The sequence below is a fragment of the Cetorhinus maximus genome, chromosome 5, assembly GCF_964194155.1.
Source record: "Cetorhinus maximus chromosome 5, sCetMax3.hap1.1, whole genome shotgun sequence".
Taxonomy (NCBI): Eukaryota; Metazoa; Chordata; class Chondrichthyes; order Lamniformes; family Cetorhinidae; genus Cetorhinus; species Cetorhinus maximus.
The window spans coordinates 56,449,397-56,474,315 of record NC_135883.1 but is presented as its reverse complement, the minus strand read 5'-3'; the positions used below and the strand labels follow the sequence as shown (position 1 = coordinate 56,474,315).

At 44.9% G+C, this 24,919-nt stretch overlaps 1 protein-coding gene across 3 annotated transcripts in view; it reads right to left on the bottom strand.

Annotated features, from left to right (window-relative positions):
• The window catches only part of fbxo25 (F-box protein 25), a 63,121-nt gene extending 40,464 nt beyond the window's left edge, over positions 1-22,657 (bottom strand). For 2 of the 3 annotated variants that reach the window (XM_078541881.1, XM_078541879.1), the window contains exons 1-4: positions 22,300-22,657; positions 9,642-9,745; positions 360-409; positions 183-275 (exon numbers count right to left, since the gene is read on the bottom strand). In XM_078541881.1, coding sequence (XP_078398007.1) covers positions 183-275; positions 360-409; positions 9,642-9,745; positions 22,300-22,457 — 405 coding nt within the window. In that variant the 5' untranslated portion in view covers positions 22,458-22,657. The remainder of the gene's footprint in view (positions 1-182; positions 276-359; positions 410-9,641; positions 9,746-22,299) is intronic. The other variant, XM_078541880.1, reaches the window with a different exon arrangement.
• Positions 22,658-24,919: the final 2,262 nt, after the last annotated feature.

The window sequence follows — 24,919 nt, the reverse complement described above, 5'->3', positions numbered from 1 at the left end:
TGCAAAATTTGATATGTCCTAGGTGTGAATAAATGTAAATCAATATTTTATGGTTACTGCATTTCTAAAGACAAGATAAAAAATCTGAAAAAAAAATGGAATTTCAACATCACTTGGTGCTTTTCTTGATCCCAAATACAAATATGTTCTTTACAAGGACAAGTTCAAAGAAAACAACTTACTTTAACAACATAGTTAAATCTTCTCATGTCTTGAATTGCACTTGAAAAATCCAAGCGGTTAAAAGCTTCTCCCAACGTGCAATAACCATGTCTCTACAAATAAAATGAAGTTACAACATTTAAAAACAGGGATAAAAATTAAAGTGACAATGAAGATTATACAGCACTTTAACCTACTTCTTTGGTGCTTCCTTTATGAACATAGATCCACTTTTCCTGATAGAAGTCTGAAAAACATGAAACATAAATACATTTTTCAAAGTATTCTACAGTTCATTATTGGATGAGTGACATGAATACAAACTGATACAATGGCTGACACTTGCATTAACTTCTATTGGATGTATGTAGATCACACAAGATTGGTGATTCTAACTCCATTTTCATAACATCATTGCTCTTTGTATGAATATTTTACAGGTTAAATCTAATTATAGAATCTCATGTATTTAGGCCTGGTACAAGAATGCATATATTCCATCATGGGTTGGAGCTCATTTTCAAATCTCAATCTAATTTCCCCATTCTCATATTTTCATTTTTGACTCCGTCTTTCCTATTGTTAGAGTTGATTTTCCAGGCAACTTTTCTTTGTTGAAACATTGAACTTTATTTACACGACAGCAGCAGCAGAAACATACGTGCATCTAACTCTATAACTAAAGAAAAACTCCCGAGGGTCCTCGTGCTATCTCACTGGTTTACATAGATCATGTGATCTTACAACACAAGATTATTCTTAAAGCAAAAACAGAATTACCTGGAAAAACTCAGCAGGTCTGGCAGCATCGGTGGAGAAGAAATCAGTTAACGTTTCGAGTCTTCATGACCCTTCGGCAGAACTGAGTATAGTTAGGAGAAAGGTGAAATATAAGCTGGTCTAAGGTGGGGGGGCGGGGGGGAGAGAGAAGTTGAGGGTGGAATGATTGTGGAGATAAGCAAGCCGTGATAGGAGCAGATAATCAAAAGATGTCACAGACAAAAGGATCAAAGAGGTGTTGAAGGTGGTGATATTATCTAAGAAAAGTGCTAATTAAGAATGGAAGGCAGGATACTCAAGGTACAGCTCTAGTGGGGGTGGGGTGGAAAGACTAACAAAGTTTTAGTTTTAGATTTAAAAATAATGGAAATAGGTGGGAAAAGAAGAATCTATATAAATTATTGAAAAACAAGGGAGGGGGGAGAAACGGGGTGCGGATGGGGGGAGGGGGAGTTTAAGATCTAAAGTTGTTGAATTCAATATTCAGCCCGGAAGGCTGTAAAGTGCCTAGTCGGAAGATGAGGTGCTGTTCCTCCAGTTTGCGTTGGGCTTCACTGGAACAATGCAGCAAGCCAAGGACAGACATGTGGGCAAGAGAACAGGGTGGAGTGTTAAAATGGCAAGCGACAGGGATGTTTGGGTCTTTCTTGCAGACAGACCGCAGGTGTTCTGCAAAGCGGTCGCCCAGTTTACGTTTGGTCTCTCCAATGTAGAGGAGACCGCATTGGGAGCAACGAATGCAGTAGACTAAGTTAGGGGAAATGCAAGTGAAATGCTGCTTCACTTGAAAGGAGTGTTTGGACCCTTGGACGGTGAGGAGAGAGGAAGTGAAGGGGCAGGTGTTGCATCTTTTGCGTGGGGATGGGGAGGTGCCATAGGTGGGGGTTGAGGAGTAGGGGGTGATGGAGGAGTGGACCAGGGTGTCCCGGAGGGAACGATCCCTACGGAATGCCGCCAGGGGAGGTGAAGGGAAGATGTGTTTGGTGGTGGCATCATGCTGGAGTTGGCGGAAATGGCGGAGGATGATCCTTTGAATTCGGATGCTGGTGGGGTGATAAGTGATGACAAGGGGAACTCTATCATGTTTCTGGGAAGGAGGAGAAGGCGTGAGGGCGGATGCACGGGATATGGGCCGGACACGGTTGAGGGCCCTGTCAACGACCGTGGGTGGAAAACCTCGGTTAAGGAAGAAGGAGGACATGTCAGAGGAGCTGTTTTTGAAGGTAGCGTCATCAGAACAGATGCGACGGAGGCGAAGGAACTGAGAGAATGGGATGGAGTCCTTACAGGAAGCGGGGTGTGAGGAGCTGTAGTCGAGGTAGCTGTAGGAGTCGGTAGGCTTGTAATGGATATTGGTGGACAGTCTATCATCAGGAATTGAGACAGAGAGGACAAGGAAGGGAAGAGAAGTGTCAGAGATGGACCATGTGAAAATGATGGAGGGGTGGAGATTGGAAGCAAAATTAATAAATTTTTCCAGGTCCCGACCAGAGCATGAAGCAGCACCGAAGTAATCATTGATGTACCGGAGAAAGAGTTGTGGGAGGGGGCCGGAGTAGGACTGGAACAAGGAATGTTCCACATACCCCATAAAGAGACAGGCATAGCTGGGGCCCATGCGGGTACCCACAGCCACACCTTTTATTTGGAGGAAGTGAGAGGAGTTAAAGGAGAAATTGTTCAGTGTGAGAACAAGTTCAGCCAGACGGAGGAGAGTAGTGGTGGATGGGGATTGTTCGGGCCTCTGTTCAAGGAAGAAGCTAAGGGCCCTCAGACCATCCTGGTGGGGGATGGAGGTGTAGAGGGATTGGACATCCATGGTGAAGAGGAAGCGGTTGGGGCCAGGGAACTGGAAATTGTTGATGTGACGTAAGGTGTCAGAGGAATCACGGATGTAGGTGGGAAGGGACTGGACAAGGGGAGAGAGAAGGGAGTCAAGATAACGAGAAATGAGTTCCGTGGGGCAGGAACAGGCTGACACGATCGGTCTGCCAGGACAGTTCTGTTTGTGGATTTTGGGTAGGAGGTAGAAGCGGGCCGTCCGAGGTTGGGCGACTATCAAGTTGGAAGCTGTGGGAGGAAGATCTCCAGAGGAGATGAGGTCAGTTACAGTCCTGGAAACAATGGCTTGATGTTCTGTGGTGGGGTCATGGTCCAGGGAGAGGTAGGAGGAAGTGTCTGCGAGTTGACGCTCAGCCTCCGCGAGGTAGAGGTCAATGCGCCAGACAACAACAGTACCACCCTTGTCAGCGGGTTTGATGACAATGTTGGGGTTGGACCTGAGAGAACGGAGTGCAGTAAGTTCAGAGAGAGACAGATTAGAATGGGTGAGAGGAGCAGAGAAACTGAGATGGCTAATGTCACGCCGACAGTTCTCAATGAAAAGATCAAGAGAAGGTAAGAATCCAGAGGGAGGGGTCCAGGTGGAGGGAGAATATTGGAGGTGGGTAAAAGGATCCGTTGAACGGGGAGAGGACTCCTGCCCAAAGAAGTGAGCACGGAGACGAAGACGGCGGAAGAAGAAGAATGCCGAGCCCGAAATTCATTGAGATGAGGGCGTAAGCGTATGAAGTTAAGTACTTTGCTGAGCACTGAACGTTCAGCATCGGAGAGGGGAAGGTCAGAGGGTATAGTGAATACGCGGCTGGGGCTGGGATTGGAAGATGGGGTGGGGACGGAGGGACAAGCAGGGGTGGAGGGTCCCAGATGGGTGTTGGTGTCGATGAGTTGTTGGAGCTTGCGTTCCTTAGCACTTGAGAGAAAGAGAAAAAGTTTCTTGTTGAGGCGACGGATGAGGCGAAGAATAAAATGAAACTGGGGGCATGCGCAGCTTTGAAAAAGGGTGCGGCGGTGCTGCTGGAGGGAGAGGTCGAGTGTGTTCATATGGCGGCGCATGGCACTGAGTGTGGATCTCAGAACGCGACCGGAACAGCAGTCCGAGAAACGTTTTATGTCCCGGAGATACCTGTAATCCTGGGTGGGTTCGAAACAAGAGGGATGGAATTTCAGTTGAAATCCACGTGGGGTGAGTCGGAGACGGAGACAGTCACTGAGAAAGGAGATATGGCTGTGAAAACGGGTTTTAGTAAACACCTTGTCAAACACCAGGAGAGAAATGGAAAGCAATGAAGGTGAGCAGGGCAGAAGAGACAGGCGGAAATCCTGTCGGAGAACAGAACAATACTTCTTCAGAGAGGGCATTTCTTGCTACAGCCCTACATTAATCAAAACTATAATTACACCACCTATCTACTGAACAGATTACCTAATGCTCAGAATAGTTTTCCCGTACAAATGTCAAGGCTGAGACTCTCAAAAATAAAGGAAATTATATTTTTCCACAGCCATTTAACAGTTTTCTTGCATTAATTACAGCTAGTGAAGCATGTAGCCTGATCCAAGACTTCCACTGGATTCTGAAGCAAGATGAACCACCAAAATTATCAGCAGCTTTAAGCACATTTATCTCCCTTGCAGCAAGTAAACACATCGGGATGGGCAGCTATTTTCCCTGGATACTTTAGGCAGTTAAAGAGCCTCAGAGGTGGCCAAGCTGAGATCCTTAGCTGCAACCCTAGATTAGCCCACCTTCCATGCAAAATGGTATCTTGGTAAAGAGATTTGAAATGCCTACTGGGAACAATCGCCCCAAGGATAGTTAAGGCACAGATTGAAAATTAATGACTCCAAGCAGCCACTTTGAAGAAGCTGCACACCACCATTTTGCTGGCTAGCACTGCAATTAACGACCTCTTCCAACAGTCAGAATACGCTGGCTTAAGCTCGCAGTTGAATAGGTTAAGGAGCATGAAGGATTCTTCCAACCAGTGCTATTTTAAAAAGGATCATGAATTTACAGCTTAGTTGCTGGATTATTTCTCAGCTGTAGGTACAATTCTGTGTTCTGAAACTTTCCTATATTTGTCTAAAATTTCAATAGTCTACAGGGAGAGGTTTAATTGGTAAGGTACTTTGATGGCTTGTGCTGAAATAAGTGGTTTCCAGTCATGGGCAGCTTGGGCCGTTTGGAAATGAGCATGACTGGGAGAATGACAAGAGGCCACAGGCAGCACAAAGAGAGGTGCGAGAGGCAAGAAGGGATCTCAGCAAGAAATCACATCCATCAAGGGTCTTTAGGGAGCAATTCTCTTACCTGAACTTCAGCAATGACCAATGCTCGAGACATCTGTGCTTCAAGAAAGAGATAGTGACTGAAATCTTTGACTGCTGTAGTCACAGCTGCATTCTCAGCAGGGGCAAGGACTGCATTCCCTGGGGCTGTCAAAGTCTTCAATTATTTGTCTGACTGCTTCCAGGCTGCTGCTGTGCACTGTAGTTTGCAGTTCATAGCTGCATAAGGGAGGGCATAGGAGGCTGTTAGCATAAAGAAACAGCTTCAGCCTCATCCCTCAAGGTTTTCATGGATTATAGGCTTCCTCACCAGTGTAGGGTGTTGAGTGCATGCACATCGCTTGTGTGTGACTCTCATAACTTCTGCTATTTTTGTGTGTTAGGAAATGGAGACAGTTTAAGTAAGTTATATTTGTATTTGAGTGTGTTAGGAATGAGTTTTAGCTTTAAAGTTTAAATTTAATTTGTATTTCTGTGTCTGTGTGTTATGGAAGTTCCAATTGAGTTTTATTTTACTTTCAAAAAGGTGCTTGCATTTCTAATAGAAATTTTTTTTATGACTGTAAGCTGAGGTAATCAAGGGAGGAAGAATTGGGCTGTTGCCTAGCAACAGGGGTCCAGAGAGGCAGGTCCCTCCCACAGACACACAAAGAGGAGAAACAGCTGTTTGAGTTCAGATGGTTTGAAGAAAGCTGTGAAACAGAAGCAACCTAGAAGGGGCAGATAGCCTGCTCCAAGCTAAAATTGGTTGAAAGTAGCTTGAGAGAGAGAGACTGGAGCCTAGAAAGGACAAATAGCCAGTCCCAAGCTAAGGAAAACCCCAAAATCCAGGGGCATGGAAGAGGCAAAAGTCCAAAGAAATCCCTCTCGTCAAAGGAAGGACAGGAACCTGGAAAAGATCCTGTTAAGTGAAGTTAAGAGTGAGGGGCAGAGAAAGGCTCCACGTTTAAAGCTTCAAGCTGCAGAAAGCAGATTTAAAGTGAGACCAGCTTGCAAGAGGCAAGAAGGTCCAAAGACTCTTTGCTATAGGCACGTGAAGCAGTGTGTACTGTTGACGGCTGAGTCAGTGAGAGAGTGCGTGGAAGACAGTTTGAATGCATGTGGTGACCTAGGAAATAGGAACATCGGAAGAAGCATTCGAAACCCTGGAGGTGAACCCTGTGGAAGGCATCTGAGAGAAAGCGTTGGTTTGGGAGAAGATTCCAAAGTGAGCTCTTGGAATGGAGATTGGAAACCCTCGTGAGAAAGATGGAGTTCGGTGAGACTGGTTGACCCACAGTGTGACGAGCGTCTTTTTTAGTTGGGGGGGCGTGTTGAGAAGAGATCCATAGCATCTGCTTGAGGTGGCATCTGTCATTTGGTTCAGAATGTGGTGTATCTGAACACAGGGTACCTATTGTGGACATTAGAGTATAAGATAGCTTTTGGATCTGGTATTACCCTTACAAATCTGTAAAGGTATAGTTGTGGGTGAAGGACTATTGTAATATAGTTCATCTTTTCTTGTTGAATAAATGTTTTCTTTTATTAAAAGTTCATCAGCTGACTCCTGTGACTCTGTTCAGTAGCTACTCTCCACGTATCTGAACAAACGAATAAAAGTTAGGATCTATCAGCTGGGCTCCACTTAGGGATCAGGCTTGTCTGGGGGTAACTTCAGCAGGGATCGTAACATCTGAATGGAAAGGAACTCCAGTGCCCAAATGTGCAGCTGGTATACAACCAGGCACAGCGCATCATACAGGTGAATGACCATTATCCTCACAGTAGTCATGATTCCTTCATTTCTGTGGAAGTCCTCTGTGCCAGCTGTATTTTATGCACCACGGCAAGTCAAAGGATGGCTACTGTGTGGGGAGGGTTACCCACTCAGGACATGGCTCCTGACTCTGGTCCAGAATCCACACAAATGCATACAGCAGGCCTATAATGAGAACAATGCTGCCACAAGAAACATTACAGCACACCTTTGGTGCTCTCAAGCAACACTCTGCTGCGTGGACAACTTAAGGGGTCCTGTAGTACTCAGCTGAGCAAGTATAGAGAGATTTGTTGTACACAGCCTGGCCAAATGAGTGACAGCCCTTGTTGCCACCTGTCAGGCAAGAAGAACAAGCAGAAGAGGCAGAGGATGTGCAATATTAGGTGGAGGAACAAGAAGAGAGGATACAATGTATAGTCTCTTTCTGCCTGGGTTCCAAGATCAAATAATTCATAAGTGTTATCGGTAACCCCAACCGCAACTCCCCGTTACGAACAAGGAGCAGGAGTAGGCCATTCAGCCCCTCAAGGCTACTCTGCCATTTAATAAGATCATAGCTGATCTGATAGTAACCTGAAATCTGCATCCTACCTACTGCCGAGAACCTATCACCCCTTGAGTACCAAGAATCTATCCACCTCTACCTTAAAAATATTCAAAGATTCTGCTTCCACCGCCTTTTCAGAAAGAGAGTTCCAAAGACTCACGACCTTAGAGAGAAAAAATTCTCATCTTTGTCTTAAATGGGCAACTCCTTATTTTTAAACAGTGAACTGTAGTTCTAGATTCTCCCACAAGAGGAAACCTCCTCTCCACATCCACCCTCAGGACCTTACATGTTTCAATCAAGTTGCCTCTTACTCTTCTATATTCCAGCAGATATAAGCCTAGTCTGTCCAACCTTTCCTCATAAGACATTCCACCCATTCCAGGTATTAGTCTGGTAAACCTTCTGACTGTTCACAACAGTCCCATACTCTTTACCTTCTCTCTCTAACTGACCATGACATCTGACCACACACATCTTTTTTTTGTGCCTCTAGAAGGCCTCGGACACTGACCTTGAACTGAAAGCCTAGTAGGGCTTGCTTTAGGCTGCACCATCTTGGCCTGCACTGCAGCAGTCTGAGCTGGCAGGCATGCAACAGCAAGGCCACTGGCAGAGTGGAATGAGTGGGAACACAAACGGAATCGTGTCTCCTTACAGAAAGTGGAATGAGAGAAAGTGCAGTCAGAATAGCTATAGGAATCAATGGACTTACAATTGATATTGGTCCATATCCTATCCCCAGAAAGGGAGATAGAAAATTCGAGGAAGAGAAGAAAAGTTGAGGAAGGAAAAAGTGTCAAGAGATGGACCACGTGAAGGCAGGTGGAAATTGGAAGCAAAGTCGATTAATTTCCTAGTTTGGGGAAGAGCAGAAAACAGTATGAAAAAAAATCAAGGTACTGGAAAAAAGAAAAGGTGGGTAAGAATCAGAGTAGGACTGGAACAAAGAATGTTCCACATGTTTCATAAAAAGGCAACTGTAGATAATGCTTCTACTATTGCCCTTACATCTCCTTCATGTTTCTTGTCTCATTACCTTCTCCTTTTGCCTTGCACCAAAATCCCTTTTGTTATTTAATCTCTCCTGCCCTCTACCCTATCACAGATCTTACTTTTTGTTCTTCCCCTCACCTCTGTGAAGTTTACTTGTTACATCTCTAGCTTTTTCCAGTTCTGACAAAAGATGATTAACCTGAAAAGCTAACTTGCTCTCTTGATAGAGATACTGCCTGGGTATTTTGTTTTTATACCTTTATGTAACACTTTGCACTCTTAATACCAGACCCCTGCTGATAAGTGCAGTCAATGAACAGAACAAGGAGTACTTGCTGCATTCTACAATCATTTAAAACAAAAGACAGCATGAATTTATCATGATGCCAGTATTGCAATGAATGGGCGCCAGCTAACTGTGCATTGTGATCCCAATATCCATTTTTGGGGATTATCTAACCATCCCCTCCACCATTCTACTGCTCCTGTTATTAGTTTGAGCTTGTCCCTTGTCAAAATTACTCAAACACTTCCTCAAAGATCAAAAAGGAACAACAAAAATTGTTTGGGTTGTTGATAATTATGAGCATAGCAGTTTCCATTAAGGTTCTGGTATTGACACAGCCCATATTTCCTGCTTATTAGCAGGAGTTATGCTTTAAAAAAAAAAGCAAGCACACTTTCTGACAAAGTTGCTGCTAATCAGGCTCATTCTTGAAGTTGTTAGCTATCACCACAGCATCCAGAGGGCAGAAAGTTATAAGTATTGTACTTGTATATTGTAAATTGAACTTGAGGGTCATTTAATAGGTACAAGCATTCTAACAATTACATTTGAGGGTCTCCTCTTATACTGTGTTATATCCAGAGAAAATGTTCCAGAGAATCTCAGTTTCTATAAATTAACTAAATGCTGTCCTTTGCCATATTCATAATTCAAACAGGAATTTAGGGAATTAAAAAGAGAAAATGAGATCCTGCAGTGATGAAAGATATTCTATTTTCTTAAGGCAAAAATGGACGTACACGCACCTGGAAAAATGCACAGTTTGGCACTGAAAAATATCCCTGTACCTGGCATTAAACCAAGTAGTTCAGAAATCAATTGTACAATAGCTGTTTGTGAAGAGTAATTTGATTGCTGTACCTAAATCAACACATACATAATCATTTACATGCTTTTTCATAACTGAAGGAGTCAAATAATTTAGCCTACAAGTGTTTGGTGTTCACCTTAAAAGAAGTGAATATTAAAAACCTTACATTGGGTCTTTGTGTTGTTATTGAAGTGATCTTTCTTCCTCTTTTTCACTATCACCTCACAATCTTCCCCAATAATTTCACTTCCCTTGTTCTCTTCCTGCAATCTATTGAAAACAAAAAGGAGCTCAAATACTTCATGAAAATAATGTGATCATAGTATAGATATTAGTTTTATGCAAAAGTTTCATGTAGCTAAATACTGAATTTACGTAACATTTTAAAATAGTATTAACAGTCCGTAATGAAGCAAGTCATACATTCAAAAGACACAGTTCCGAAAGAACTATTGTTATTATATTATGAAAATAGGGACAATTCTGTTAGGGAGATTTCACACACTTTTTTGGTATTGTATGATAGCTTTTCCCTCTGCTGTTAATGTATACATGCACATCAAATTGTAATTCCAAAGGCATTACATTCTGAAACTTTCACACTGAAGTTGTGTCAAAGACAGAGTATAAACAGGTTAGTTACAAACTCCTCATTGGAAACAAAAAAATGTTTTTCAGATTGTTTAAAATATATAGCCTTAACTTCTTGTAATTTAGAATTTATGTTCAAACAAAAATGCAGTAGCAATGAAATGTCATCTACAGTGAATGCTTCACCTGGTTCATTTAATGAATGATTACCAAGCACAAATATTTAGATTTAAACAATATGTACTTAAGATTTCCTGTAGAGATGCTTTTGTTAAATAACTGCAGAGAGAAGTGGTATGCAATTACAACACTGATATGGTGGTCCAGACAGATCCTAACCTGCTTTACTTCTATGTAAAATGGTAAAACAAAAAAAGCTAGGTACTGCATGGTTTTTATTTGCATTATAACTCCAAACTTTTTTTAAAAATTCATTTGTGGGATGTGGGAGTCACTAGCTAGGTCAGCAGTTACTGCCCATCCTTAATTACCCTTTAGAAGGCGGTGCTGAGCTGCCTCCTTGTACCGCTGCAGTCCATGGGGTGTAGTTACGTGTACAGTGCTGCAAGGGAGGGAATTCCAGGATTTTGACCCAGCAGCCGTGAGGGAACGATGACACAGGATGGTGAGAGGCTTGCAGGGTAAATTCCAGGTGATGTTTCCATCTGTCTGCTGCCCTTGTCCTTCTAGATGGTAGTGGTTTTGGAAAGTGCTGTCTAAGGAGCCTTGCAGTGCATCTCGTAGATGGTACACAATGCTGCCATTGTGAGTCAGCGGTGGAGGGAGTGCCAATCCAGCAGGGTGGATGGGGTGCCAAGCAAGCAGGCTGCTTTGTCCTGGATGGTGTCAAGCTTCTTCAGTGTTGTTGGGCTGCACTCATCCAGGCAAGTGGGGAGTATTCCATCACACTCCTGACTTGTGCCTTGTAGATGGTCAACGTGCTTTGGGGAGTCAGGGGGTAGTTACTTGCCACAGGGTTCCCAGCCTCTGACCTGCTCTTGTAGCCACATTATTCATGTGGTTATTCCAGTTCAGTTTCTGGTCAATGGTAACCCCCAGGATGTTGTTAGTGGGGATTCAGTGATGGTAATGCTATTTATGTCAAGGGACAATGGTTAGATTCTCTCTTGTTGGGAGATGGTCAATGCCCAGCACTTGTCCGGCACGAATGTTACTTGCCACTTGTGAGCCCAAGCCTGGATATTGTCCAGGCCTTTCTTCATTTAGACGTGGACTGCTTCAGTACCCTAGGAGTCATGAATGGTGCTGCACATTGTGCAATCATCAGCGAACATCCCCACTTCTGACCTTATGATGGAAGGAAGGTCATTGATGAAGCAGCTGAAGATGGTTCAGCCTAGGACACTACCCTGAGGAACTCCTGCAGTGATGTCCTGGAGCTGAAATTATTGACCTCCAACAACCACAACCATCTTCTTTTGTGCTAAGTATGACTTCAACCAGTGGGAGGTTACCTCCCACCCACCCCCCCCCCCGATTCTCACCAGCTCCTTGATGACATACTCGATCACATGCTGCCTTGATGTCAAGGGCAGTTACTCTCACCTCACCTCTGGGATGCAGCTCTGTAATGAAGTCAGGAGTCAAGGGATCCTGGCAGAACCCAAACTGAGCATCAGTGAGCAGGTTATTGCTAAGCAAGTGCCGCTTGATAGCACTGTTGATGACCCCTTCCATCACTTTATTGATGATTGAGAGTAGGCTGATGGGGCAGTAAATGGCCAGTTTAGATTTGTCCTAAACAAAAACAGAATTACCTGGAAAAACTCAGCAGGTCTGGCAGCATCGGCAGAGAAGAGTTGACGTTTTGAGTCCTCGTGACCCTTCAACAGAACTGAGTAATATTAGGAGAGCGGTGAAATATAAGCTGGTTTAAGGTGGGGGGGTGTGGTTGTAGGGACAAGCAAGCAGTGATAGGATCAAAAGATGTCACAGACAAAAGAACAAAGAGGTGTTGAACGTGGTGATATTATCTAAACGAATGTGCTAATTAAGAATGGATGGCAGGACACTCAAGGTACAGCTCTAGTGGGGGTGGGGTGGAAAGACTAACAAGGCATAAAAGATATAGATTTAAAAATAATGGAAATAGGTGGGAAAAGAAAAATCTATATAAATTATTGGAAAAAACAAAAGGAAGGGGGAAGAAACAGAAAGGGGGTGGGGATGGAGTTCAAGATCTAAAGTTGTTGAATTCAATATTCAGTCCGGAAGGCTGTAAAGTGCCTAGTCGGAAGATGAGGTGCTGTTCCTCCAGTTTGCGTTGGGCTTCACTGGAACAATGCAGCAAGCCAAGGACAGACATGTGGGCAAGAGAACAGGGTGGAGTGTTAAAATGGCAAGCGACAGGGAGGTTTGGGTCTTTCTTGCGGACAGACCGCAGGTGTTCTGCAAAGCGGTCGCCCAGTTTACGTTTGGTCTCTACAATGTAGAGGAGACCGCATTGGGAGCAACGAATGCAGTAGACTAAGTTAGGGGAAATGCAAGTGAAATGCTGCTTCACTTGAAAGGAATGTTTGGACCCTTGGACGGTGAGGAGAGAGGAAGTGAAGGGGCAGGTGTTGCATCTTTTGCGTGGGCATGGGGAGGTGCCATAGGTGGGGGTTGAGGAGTAGGGGGTGGAGGAGGAGTGGACCAGGGTGTCCCGGAGGGAACGATCCCTACGGAATGTCGCCGGGGGGGTGAAGGGAAGATGTGTTTGGTGGTGGCATCATGCTGGAGTTGGCAGAAATGGCGGAGGATGATCCTTTGAATGCGGAGGCTGGTGGGGTGATAAGTGATGGGGTGATAAGTGAGGACAAGGGGGACCCTATCATGTTTCTGGGAGGGAGGAGAAGGCGTGAGGGCGGATGCGCGGGAGATGGGCCGGACACGGTTGAGGGCCCTGTCAACGACCGTGGGTGGAAAACCTCGGTTAAGGAAGAAGGAGGACATGTCAGAGGAACTGTTTTTGAAGGTAGCATCATCAAAACAGATGCGACGGAGGCGAAGGAACTGAGAGAATGGGATGGAGTCCTTACAGGAAGCGGGGTGTGAGGAGCTGTAGTCGAGGTAGCTGTGGGAATCGGTAGGCTTGTAATGAATATTGGTGGACAGTCTATCACCAGAAATTGAGACAGAGAGGTCAAGGAAGGGAAGGGAAGGGAAGTGTCAGAGATGGACCATGTGAAAATGATGGAGGGGTGGAGATTGGAAGCAAAATTAATAAATTTTTCCAGGTCCCAACGAGAGCATGAAGCAGCACCGAAGTAATCATCGATGTACCGGAGAAAAAGTTGTGGGAGGGGGCCGGAATAGGACTGGAACAAGGAATGTTCCACATACCCCATAAAGAGACAGGCATAGCTGGGGCCCATGCAGGTACCCATAGCCACACCTTTTATTTGGAGGAAGTGAGAGGAGTTAAAGGAGAAATTGTTCAGTGTGAGAACAAGTTCAGCCAGACGGAGGAGAGTAGTGGTGGATGGGGATTGTTCGGACCTCTGTTCGAGGAAGAAGCTAAGGGCCCTCAGACCATCCTGGTGGGGGATGGAGGTGTAGAGGGATTGGACGTCCATGGTGAAGAGGAAGCGGTTGCGGCCAGGGAACTGGAAATTGTTGATGTGACGTAAGGTGTCAGAGGAATCAAGGATATAGGTGGGAAGGGACTGGACAAGGGGAGAGAGAAGGGAGTCAAGATAACGAGAAATGAGTTCCATGGGGCAGGGACAGGCTGACACGATCGGTCTGCCGGGACAGTTCTGTTTGTGGATTTTGGGTAGGAGGTAGAAGCGGGCCGTCCGAGGTTGGGCGACTATCAGGTTGGAAGCTGTGGGAGGAAGATCTCCAGAGGAGATGAGGTCAGTGACAATCCTGGAAACAGTGGCTTGATGTTCAGTGGTGGGGTCATGGTCCAGGGAGAGGTGGGAGGAAGTGTCTGCGAGTTGACGCTCAGCCTCCGCGAGGTAGAGGTCAGTGCACCAGACAACAACAGCACCACCCTCGACAGCGGGTTTGATGATAATGTTGGGGTTGGACCTGAGAGAACGGAGTGCAGTAAGTTCAGAGAGAGAATGGGTGAGAGGAGCAGAGAATTGAGACGACTAACGTCACGCCGACAGTTCTCAATGAAAATATCAAGAGAAGGTAAGAATCCAGAGGGAGGGGTCCAGGTGGAGGGAGAATATTGGAGGTGGGTAAAAGGATCTGTTGAACGGGGAGAGGACTCCTGCCCAAAGAAGTGAGCACGGAGATGAAGATGGCGGAAGAAGAGTTCAGCATCGTGCCGAGCCCGAAATTCATTGAGATGAGGGCGTAAGGGTATGAAACTAAGTCCTTTGCTGAGCACTGAACATTCAGCGTCGGAGAGGGGAAGGTCAGGGGGTATAGTGAATACACGGCCAAGGCTGAGATTGGAAGATGGGGTGGGGATGGAGGGACAGGCAGGGGTGGAGGGTCCTAGATGGGTGTTGGTGTCGATGAATTGTTGGAGCTTGCGTTCCTTAGCACTTGAGAGAAAGAGAAAAAGTTTCTTGTTGAGGCGTCGGATGAGACGAAGAATAAAATGAAACTGGGGGCACGCGCAGCTTTGAAAAAGGGTGCGGTAGTGCTGCTGGAGGGAGAGGTCGAGTGTGTTCATATGGTGGCGCATGGCACTGAGTGTGGATCTCAGAATGCGACGGGAACAGCAGTCCGAGAAACGTTTTATGTTCCGGAGATACCTGTAATCCTGGGTGGGTTCGAAACAAGAGGGATGGAATTTCAGTTGAAATCTATGTGGGGTAAGTCGGAGACAGAGACAGTCACTGAGAAAGGAAATATGGCTGTGAAAGCGGGTTTTAGTAAACACCTTGTCAAACACCAGGAGAGAAATGGAAAGCAATGAAGGTGAACAAGGCAAAAGAGAGATTCGGAAATCGTGTCGGAGAGAGATTTGTCGGAGAGATTTGTCTTGCTTTTTGTGTACAGGACATGCTTGGGCAATTGTCCACATTGCCAGGTAGATGCCAGTGTTGTAGCTGTATTGATACCTCTTGGCTAGGGGCGCGGCAAGTTCTACAGCACAAGTCTTCAATAATATTGCCAGGGCCCAAAGCCTTTGCAGTATCCCGTGCCTTCAGCACTTGATTCAGAGCTCTGTATGAAATGTATTAACTTTAGTAAATGCTGCAACGCAAATTCACACACAATACTACACTGGGATCAATATAATTTTCAAAAGAACAGCCAACAGTTGAAGAATGGAGTTAGACAATTCAAATGCACTTGGGAAAATCAGCAGCAGATTAATTCAATACAGATAAGTGCAAGGTATCACACAATGGCAGAACAAATGAATATCACATACATACTAGAAAAAGCTAATGGTGGTGCAGAAGGAGATAGAGTATGATTATAGATTCAGAACCTAAAAAAGTGGAGCAGAAATAAACAAAGCAATTGGGATACATAATACTCAGTCAGTTCAGCACAATTCAGAAAATGTCATGATTGAATTACACAGTGCCCTAGTCAGATTGCATATTGAACTCTGTTCTGTTTTGCTCACTCAAGAAAAATGCAAGCTATGGATGCAGTGCAGAGAAAAACCAGGATGCATCAAAAGTTTGTTATGGTGAAAGACTGGCAAAATTGAGACTTTCTAGCCATGAAAATCGCCAGGGATGAGACCCCAGAGAAACATACAGGATATCTATTGACAGTCACGATTAAACCAAAAGCTACTTGAGAATTTGTCAGGCACCATTACTAAGGGGCCTGGTGAAAGTGGAGGACAGATGCCCGGAAAAACAGCACAAAATCAATGATCAATGCCTGGAAGAAAGAGTTCTAGGTAAATCAGTAGAGGCAACAATCTTAGACTTAATTGATGTCAGTTAAATAACTTGGGGAGAAAAAAAGAGAGAGAACTACATGCCTCTTATTCCAGATGACAGTGGCATGAATGAGCTTCAATTGTACCCATTTTATGAATGGTACAGATTCATCAAATTTGCTGTACGTGAAACAGATTCCAATAGTTCAATACAAGTTGAATATCCTTTCTGTACAGCTGAATATTGAACACATCCAAAAAATCAATTTTTTTTTAAACAGCTTTGCAGTTAGTTTATATGTTAATAAAGCAATGTAATTACTTGAATGCAAAGAGCAATGTATACAGCCTACTTGATAATTCAAAGCTCTTCTTGTGCTAAACATTCAAGTCATGTTAACAAGTGTGGATACTGGTGTTTACAAAATACAAATTAGGCAATTTGAATGAAGTGATTTAGTTCAGTCTGGTCTTAATTTAAAATTACAGCAATCCATGTGCACAATAAACAGGTCAAAACAACTTTCTCTTCACCACTCTGCAGTGGGACACAACCCTATTCAGATATACTTTGATACGCTGCCAATGGGCGTTCAAAAAGGAAATGGGGAGGGTATAGGCTCAACATGTTCCCTCTAGGGTGATAGGAAGGAGTAACAGCCCAGAGAGCCATGGATGACCAGAGATATTCAGGATATGATGAGAAGGAAAAGAGAGGCTTTTAGCAGGTACAAGAGGAGCTAATCAGCGGAGGCATTAGTGGAGCACAGAAAGTGCAGGGTGGAGCTTAAGAAAGCAATTAGGAGAGCAAAGAGGGGATACGAGAAAGCTCTGGCTGGTAAAAGTAGGGAAAATCCCAAGATATTCTACAAGTATATCAATGGGAAGAGGATAACCAGGGAAAGAGTAGGGCCCATTAGGGGGCAATTTATGGGTGGAGCCAGAGGACATCGTTAGAGTGTTGAACGAATACTTCACATCCGTCTTCACCCAAGAGAATGAGGATGAAGGTATCGAACTCGGGGAGAGAGACTGCGAGGTTCTTAAGCAAATTGATATAGGGAGTGACAAGGTGTTGGCAGGCTTAAAAGTGGACAATCTTCAGGTCCGGGTGATTTGTGTCCCAGACTGCTGAGGGAGGCAAGGGACGAGATTGCATAGGCTCTGACCCAAGTTTTTAATTCCTCTCTGGCCACGGGGGAGATGCCAGAGGACTGGAGAACAGCTAATGTGGTTCCGCTGCTTAAGAAGGGTTGTAGAGAGAAGGCAGGGAACTACAGGCCAGTAAGTTTCAAGTCAGTGGTAGGGAAACTACTGGAGAAAATTCTGAAGGAGAGTACCTATCTCCACTTGGAGAGGCAAGGTTTGATCAGGGATAGTCAGCATGGCTTTGTCAGAGGGAGGTTATGCCTAACAAATTTGATTCAATTTTTTGAGGAGGTGACCAGGTGTGTAGATGAGGGTAGTGCAGTTGATGTAGTTTATATTGATTTCAGCAAAGCCTTTGACAAGGTCCCACATGGGAGATTTATAAAGAAGGCAAATGCATATGGGGTACAGGGTAATTTGATAAGGTGGATTCAAAATTGGCTTAGTTGTAGGAGATAGAGGGTGATGACAGGAGGATGCTTTATTGACTGGAAGCCAGTGTCCAGTGGCATACCACAGGGATCTGTGCTAGGTCCCTTATTATTCGTCATTTATATAAAGGACATAGATGACTATGCGGGAGGTAGGATTAGTAAGTTTGCGGATGACGCAAAGATTGACTGGGTGGTTAACAGTGAGGTTGAGTGTACTGGGCTACAGGAAGATGTAGACGGGATGGTCAAATGGGCAGACGGAATTTAACCCTGAAAAGTGTGAGGTGATACACTTTGGAAGGAGTAATTTGACAAGGAAATATTCAATGAACGGCATGACACTAGGAAGTTCTGAGGAACAAAGGGAACATGGCGTGTGTGTCCATAGATCTCTGAAGGTGGAGGGGCATGTTAGTGGGGTGGTGAAAAAGGCATATGGGACATTTGCCTTTATCAATCGAGGCATAGATTACAAAAGTAGGGAGGTCATGCTGGAGTTGTATAGAACCTTGGTGAGGCCACAGCTGGAGTACTGCGTGCAGTATTTTAGGATTTTAGGAAGGGTGTGATTGCACTGGAGGGGGTGCAGAGGAGATTCACCAGGATGTTGCCTTGGATGAAACATTTAAGTTATGAAGAGTGGTTTGCTAGACTTGGATTGTTTTCGTTGGAGCAGAGAAGACTAAGGGGGCGACCTGATCGAGGTGTACAAGATTACGAGGGGCGTGGACAGAGTGGATAGGGAGCAACTGTTCCCCTTAGTTGAAGGGTCAGTCACGAGGGGACATAAGTTCAAGGTGAGGGGCAGGAGGTTTGGGGGGAGGGATGTGAGGAGAAACCTTTTTACCCAGAGGGTGGCGAAGGTCTGGAATGCGCTGCCTGGGAGGGTGGTGGAGGCGGGTTGCCTCACATCCTTTAAAAAGTGCCTGGATGAGCACTTGGCACATCATAACATTCAACGCTATGGGCCAAGCGCTGGTAAATGGGATTAGGTAGGTAGGTCAGGTGTTTCTCACGTGTCGGTGCAGACTCAATAGGCCGAAGAGCCTCTTCAGCACTGCGTGATTGTGAAAATGGCCAAAATTGGATCTTGACAAATTTGCAGATTCAAGTGATAAGGCAGCACCAAGATTTTAACTGCAGATCTCTCTGGATTCTAACCATAGAATGATGAGCACAGAAGGAGGACATTCAGCCCTTTGTGCCTGCTCTTTGAAATAACTATCCAGCTGGTTGCACTTCCCTGTCCCCATGGCCGTTCAAACTCCCCACCCACACCCCCAACTAGTTATCCAGTTCCCTTTAGGAAGTTGTTATTGAATCTGCTTCCACCACCCTTCAGGCTGTGCATTCCAGATCACAGCTTTCTTCATGGAAACATTCTGCTGCATCTCAGGTTCTTTTGTCAATTACCTTAAATCTTTGCTCACCCTTCTGCCACTGGGGTCAATTTCTCCTTATCTACACTATCAAAATCTCTCATGATTTTCAACATTTCAATACTACCTTTCTACTTCATGGAGAGCAATCTCAGCTTATCTAGTCTCTAGATAATTGAAGTCCCCCATCACTGGTGCGATTCTAGTAAACTTCCTTTGCACCCTTTCTACAAGATTGCAGAATAAATTTTGAGCAAAGATCTTAAGCATCTTTGCTCTTATGAAGAATCAGTATCATGTAAATGTTTATGTCTATAAACTTAAAATGATAACTCAATACTTTATAGCAGATTCACCCCATTCATAGATGCATTTATTCAGTGGAACTGGGCTACAACATCTTGGATTTACCAGTGATACCGTGCATCATCTCCATATTTTAGATAGATCCTCACCATCGTTAGTTGGCTTCAATTTTTTTTTTGGGGGGGGGCGGAATCTGAAGAAACAAATCTTATTCTACATTGAATGAAACAAGGAAACGATTGCCTCTGATAATACAATAAACTAAATCTCCGATGAATTTGTAGTACCAATTCAGTAAATAGAAAGTTCATTATTGTTGTCAGCATCCATCTGTATAAAAATAACAGACATGCTAAAATCATATCCGTCTGGTTTAGGGTAGCTTTATATGATGCGTTTTTGCTGATGGCAGAAGAGACCCATCCATGGTGAAGCAGGTTCTGCCACAAGTGGTTATCAGCAAATCATTGCTTTCAGTGTTGGCACCTATTACCAAGCTGCTGTAGCCACTGATCATCATTGTGGCACAGGTCAGCCCACAGGTGATGTTGCCATTTTCCTCCATTGTCAGCTAGTACTCTTCCAGGTGTGGAAATTCAATGTTTCAGGCCTTCATGTCATGCTTTCCCAAAGCTTCTTGAAGGGAAGCTTTGGGCGTAGTATGGTCTTCTCGCTCTGGCAACCTTAACAGCCAGAAAATTCCTAGGTATGCAACCATCTTCCATTCTGCAAACGTATCTGAGCCAGCAAAGTCACCTCTGCTTGGTGAGTGCCAGCATACTTGGGAGATTTGCCTTTGAGAAGACTGCTGCATTTGGGATTTTGTCCTTCCATGAGATGCTCAGAATGCACTGGAAACAATGAAAATGAAAGTTGTGAGCTTTCTTTCTTGAAAGCTGTCCATGTTTCAGAGCCTAAAACAAGATGCTGGGCAACTCACCAAGGCTCCTTTGAAATCCCTTTCTAAACCCACGACCTCTACCATCTAGAAGGATAAGGGCAGCAGATGCATTGAATTCTAGCACCAGCAAGTTCCCCTCCAAGCCACATACCACCCTAACTTGGAACCATTATCACCACTCCTTCACTGTGACTGGGTCAAAATCCTAGAACTCCCTCCCTAACAGCACTTTGGTGTACCTACACCGCATGGACTGCAGCGGTTCAAAGCGGTGGCTCACCAAAACCTTCCAAAGGGCAATTAGAGATGGGCAATAAATGCTGGCCTAGCCAGCAATGTCCACATCCCATGAACGAGTGAAAAAAAAGGCCTCATATACCAGCAACTTGGTCCCAAAATTCAGTTTGATGTTATTCTATGCGCACTTAGCGAGTCGGCTAAAAGTGGTAGCTGCTTTCCCTTTGTGTGTACTGAGTTCTGCATCAAGAGACAGATTACCTGTCACCATGGACCCAAGGCAGCAGAATTTGCTAATTACTTACAGTAGGGTATTCATGAAGTGGCTCAGTAAACTTTTAAATGCCACTAGGCCATGAAACACTCTCCATCACAAGTCCCCATTGGTGCCAGGATGCTCCCCAATGCCACCCACCAAATCATACCCATCAGCCAATGCATCAGCCTCCATCATCACCCAATAACAGGACAAAGCCCCAGGTAGCAGCCAGTGTATAGTCAGAATAGAGTAGCTCTGGAAGTCTTTGATATTGACCCTGGATCCCATGAAGTTTCATGCCATCAGTTCAAAGATAGTTAAGGAACCCTCCTGCTGCTCATCACCTATCACCCTCCCTCAGCCAATGAATCAGTGTTCCTCCATGTTGGAAGCACCACTTGGAAGAAGCACTGCAAAAAAAAACAAACAGCAGCAAGATCTCAATGTCCATTATCAAGAGGAGCTCACTTACACCTCCACAAGAGTGCTGATCAAACCCTAAAGACATAGCTGCCAGAAAAAACCTATTTGATATCCTCACCAGGCTACCTGTCACAGACACCTGTGTCCATGAAAGAACTGTTAGTAGTGACCACACCACAAGGTCCTTGCGGAGACCAGGTCCCAGCTTCTCAATGAGGATACCATCCAAAATATTGTGGGGACGCTACCAGAGTTAAACTGGAGAGATTCAGAGCAGGGTGTAGCTTTGCACAAAAAGTGCAACAAGTTAAAGAGAAGTAACTTGGAGAGTCACCACCAAAGGATTTTTTGTTGTTGCACTTAGAGAAACAAATCTATCCAATCCAAAGCCTCTCTGTCTTGAGATTCTGACAGTTAGAGGTGGGGTGTTCAGGGCAGCTTGACATACAGCAGTGGTGGGCAACCTGGAACCCACAGGCCACATGCAGCCTATCAGGAGAAATTATGTTGGTCACTGCCCACGCACAGGGTTGCCAGATTTCACTGGTTTCCATTCACATAGTTTTTTTCCTACCAGTATTACTAAAGTGATACGCACGCAAAGCAAGGGCACATGAAGTGAGGTGCATGCTGATTGCACACAACATTGACTTTGTGAGCCATGCGCTTTCCCTCTGGAGGTGTCAGCTGTGGCTCAGTTCATAGCACCCTCACCTTTGAATCAGAGGGTTGTGGGTTCATGTCCCACTCCTGGAAACCAAGAACTGTGATTGTACTCGAAAGAGTTGCAATCTGTGACTGTTGATAACTCGAAAGAGTTTCCCTCTGCATCCAATCAAAAAGCACAGCTATGGTTCAATCAGCACACCCGCGGAAATTCTTATTCATGGGGTCATGGTGAGTTCATACCCGATTTCAATCTTGCAGCCCACTGAGATGAAGGAGGGCCACTCATGAGGCCCATTCACTAGCCTAGGTTGTCCATCACTGACATAGGCTGTAGCTGAGGCTGACAGCATTAGTGATCCAACTCGATTAAACCCCCAGGAGACAGGAAGCTTGAAACATCGCTGACTGTGGGCTAATTGCAACCATGGCCAAAGGCACAGAGGGGATTAAGCCAAAATACCCAAAAAAACCCAAGCAACCGGAGGGGAGGGGGTCAACGCAGAAGTGAAAAAGAGAAAGCTACCCGCAGAAACAAAAACCGGAGAGGAGAAACAAGGCACAGAAGTAAAACAAAAGACAAATTTTAAGCTCATGTTTCTGATGTTGTGGGTAAGGATTTTCATTAAAACTGCTGGCCAGTGCCGGATAAGCGAACACTCACTGTCCACACAGCTGCTGCTTTCCTTGGCGGCGGTGGCGGCGGCTGCAGCTCTCCTCCTCCTCCTCCTCCTCTCGGTAGAACTCGAACCGTTTCCAACCATCCTCGGATTTCACCCAGCACCCTCCCGGGGATCGCCAGTCCTGCCCCAAGAACGGCATCCTTCCCTCCTCCCTCCCTTGGGAACGACGGCTAGCCCGCACTGCTTCAAAGTGAACCGACCGTCCTCATGAACCCTCCCCCACACGGTGGCCGTTACTCGGTGGTTGGAATTAGAATCGGCGCTCGCGCTGCTTCTGTTTACAAACAGCTGCACCACCCCTCGGCCTTTATTGACGGAAGCACAACAGCCATCCGCCCCGGGCCGGAAGTCCCACCTCCTCCCGCGCGCTCCTTGTTCTGGCCAATTAGTTATCCCTGTCGCCCGCCCTGGTTCCCCCATTTCGAGCTCTCATTGGTGTACGTCACAGTCAAACATCGAGGCTGGGGCGATTGTTATTCCGCGTGGCTTCGTAGACGTGAACAAGCGGGTTTAGGCTTCCTTCAGCGCACCGGGGTCGATGTTTATTTATACTCTCTTCTTTCATTTTTCTTGAGTTTGTGGAAGTTGAAGAGCGCAGTTTGTGAAAGAAATGTTATACCATTCCAAAGTGATTTGGGATCTATGTTGCTTTCATGAACCTATGTATGTATCCATAATGCCACCTGCACTTACACACATACAGTGTTTTGCCACACATGAAGCCATGTGAGAAGTTATGCACGATTTGAGCTCCAAAATTTGTGTCAAAAGCGTGTTTTCTTTTGGAGTTCTGGTGCAGAAGTCGTGACATGGTGGCAGCAGGGTGTTTGCAAGTGGGCACTCAAACCTTCAAAGGATGCAAATAATGCTAAACTAGATTGTGAAAATCAACTTGAGAAAGTGCCCAAACAAACTGAATCGTGTGAAAATGAAATGAACAATGAGTGTGCAGTTCCAGTCCGTTATGTATTGGGAGGAGGCCAATGACTGGTGGGAACGTTTCAAGAAGTTCAAGCATAATTGCAAATTAACATTCAACAGTTTCCTGAAGGGCACTAGTGAAGAGGAAAAGGTCAGCTACATCGTTTTGTGGGCAAGAGAAAAAGAGTTAGGCCTTTGCAATAGCTGGGAAATGATTGAGGATGGCAGTAAAATCCCAGCCAAAATTTTCGAGAATTTCAGCACACATCTCAAGCCAATTAGTCAAACCATCAGAGCCATTGATATGAATTTCATTGCCTGAGGCAGGAATCAGATGAGCTTGCTGACAATTTCTTAATGAGATTGAGAAATATAGTCCTCAAGTGTAAAAAGTAAAAAAGATGAAAGGCTGTCAGATCAGCTCATCTGGGGCTCTGCACAACCTGATGTACAAAAAGCCCTAAATTGGAAAGGACAAGCTCACATCACAGGCTGTTGACACTGTCAGAGCACATGAAGCCATGAATAGACAGGTGAAGACACAGACTACCCAAATGACTAGCCTTCAGTTAAATCAAGGGAAAGTCAGTAGGGTTGATGCAGTGAAACAGCAGCAAAATAATACACGCCATTCAGAGAATAATCTGGCAGAGCTGTGGCTGACCACATGAGTTCACAGACAGAAAGAAATGTCTTGCAAATGGATCAAGCTGCGGAGCTTGTGGAAAGCCCAATTACTGGGAAAAGATGTGGAAGACAAAAAAAGCTGATGGTAAAGGAATTACCAGAGGCAGAGCAAGAATGTGAATGAGAAAGGAAAGAAACAAAAACATCCCTGCCCTGGCGAATGACTGAGTTTGAGACACAATAGACATAGGAACCATAAACCAAACACCTACATGAAATGTTTGGATGCAGCAGTTTCCAAAGGAGAAATTCACACAACCATTCAGATCAGAGGAGGGTGAGAGATAAGCCCACAACCATAAATCCGAAGTTGAAGCTTAATACTGAACACAGAGTAACATCATTCCGCTCCGGCTATACCAGAAGATCTTCCCTGAAAGTTTGAAAGAGAATGGTTACCCAAAGAAAGATGCTCTGAGACTGAGCACCATCATGCCAATAGCATATGGAGGGGAACTGAGATTCGACAGCTGGGTGCGACCCAAATCAGAGGGCCACACAAAGGAAAAGTCGTTAACTGTATGTTCCACGTCACTGAAACAGATGGTCCTATTATCTTGGGGTTGAGCAGTTGTGAAGAGCTGCAGCTAACCTCAGTAAGCCATGAGATGAAGGAGGCATCACTGAAGGTTGAAGGTAGTGCGTCCATTGAAACACACCCTCCAATCAGAAGCAAGAAGGGTCAGATCTAAAATGTGTCCACAGTGTTTTGATGAGACGGTTGGATGCTTTGAAGATCATCATTGATCCAGCAAAGAAACCAATGATTCATTCCCCAGGTAAAGGACCAAAAAAACAAAAAAGAAAGCTTAAAAGAGAACTCCAAGAGATGGAAGAAAAGAAAGTGAATGGCAGATTCACAGAGCCTACAGGTTGGGTAAATTCCACCATTGTGAGGGAGAATCCAAATGGATGGTTACAAATTTGCCTATTTGGCAAAGATCTTAATCAGGCAATAAAGAGGGATCACAACCCTACTCCAGCGCTGGAAGA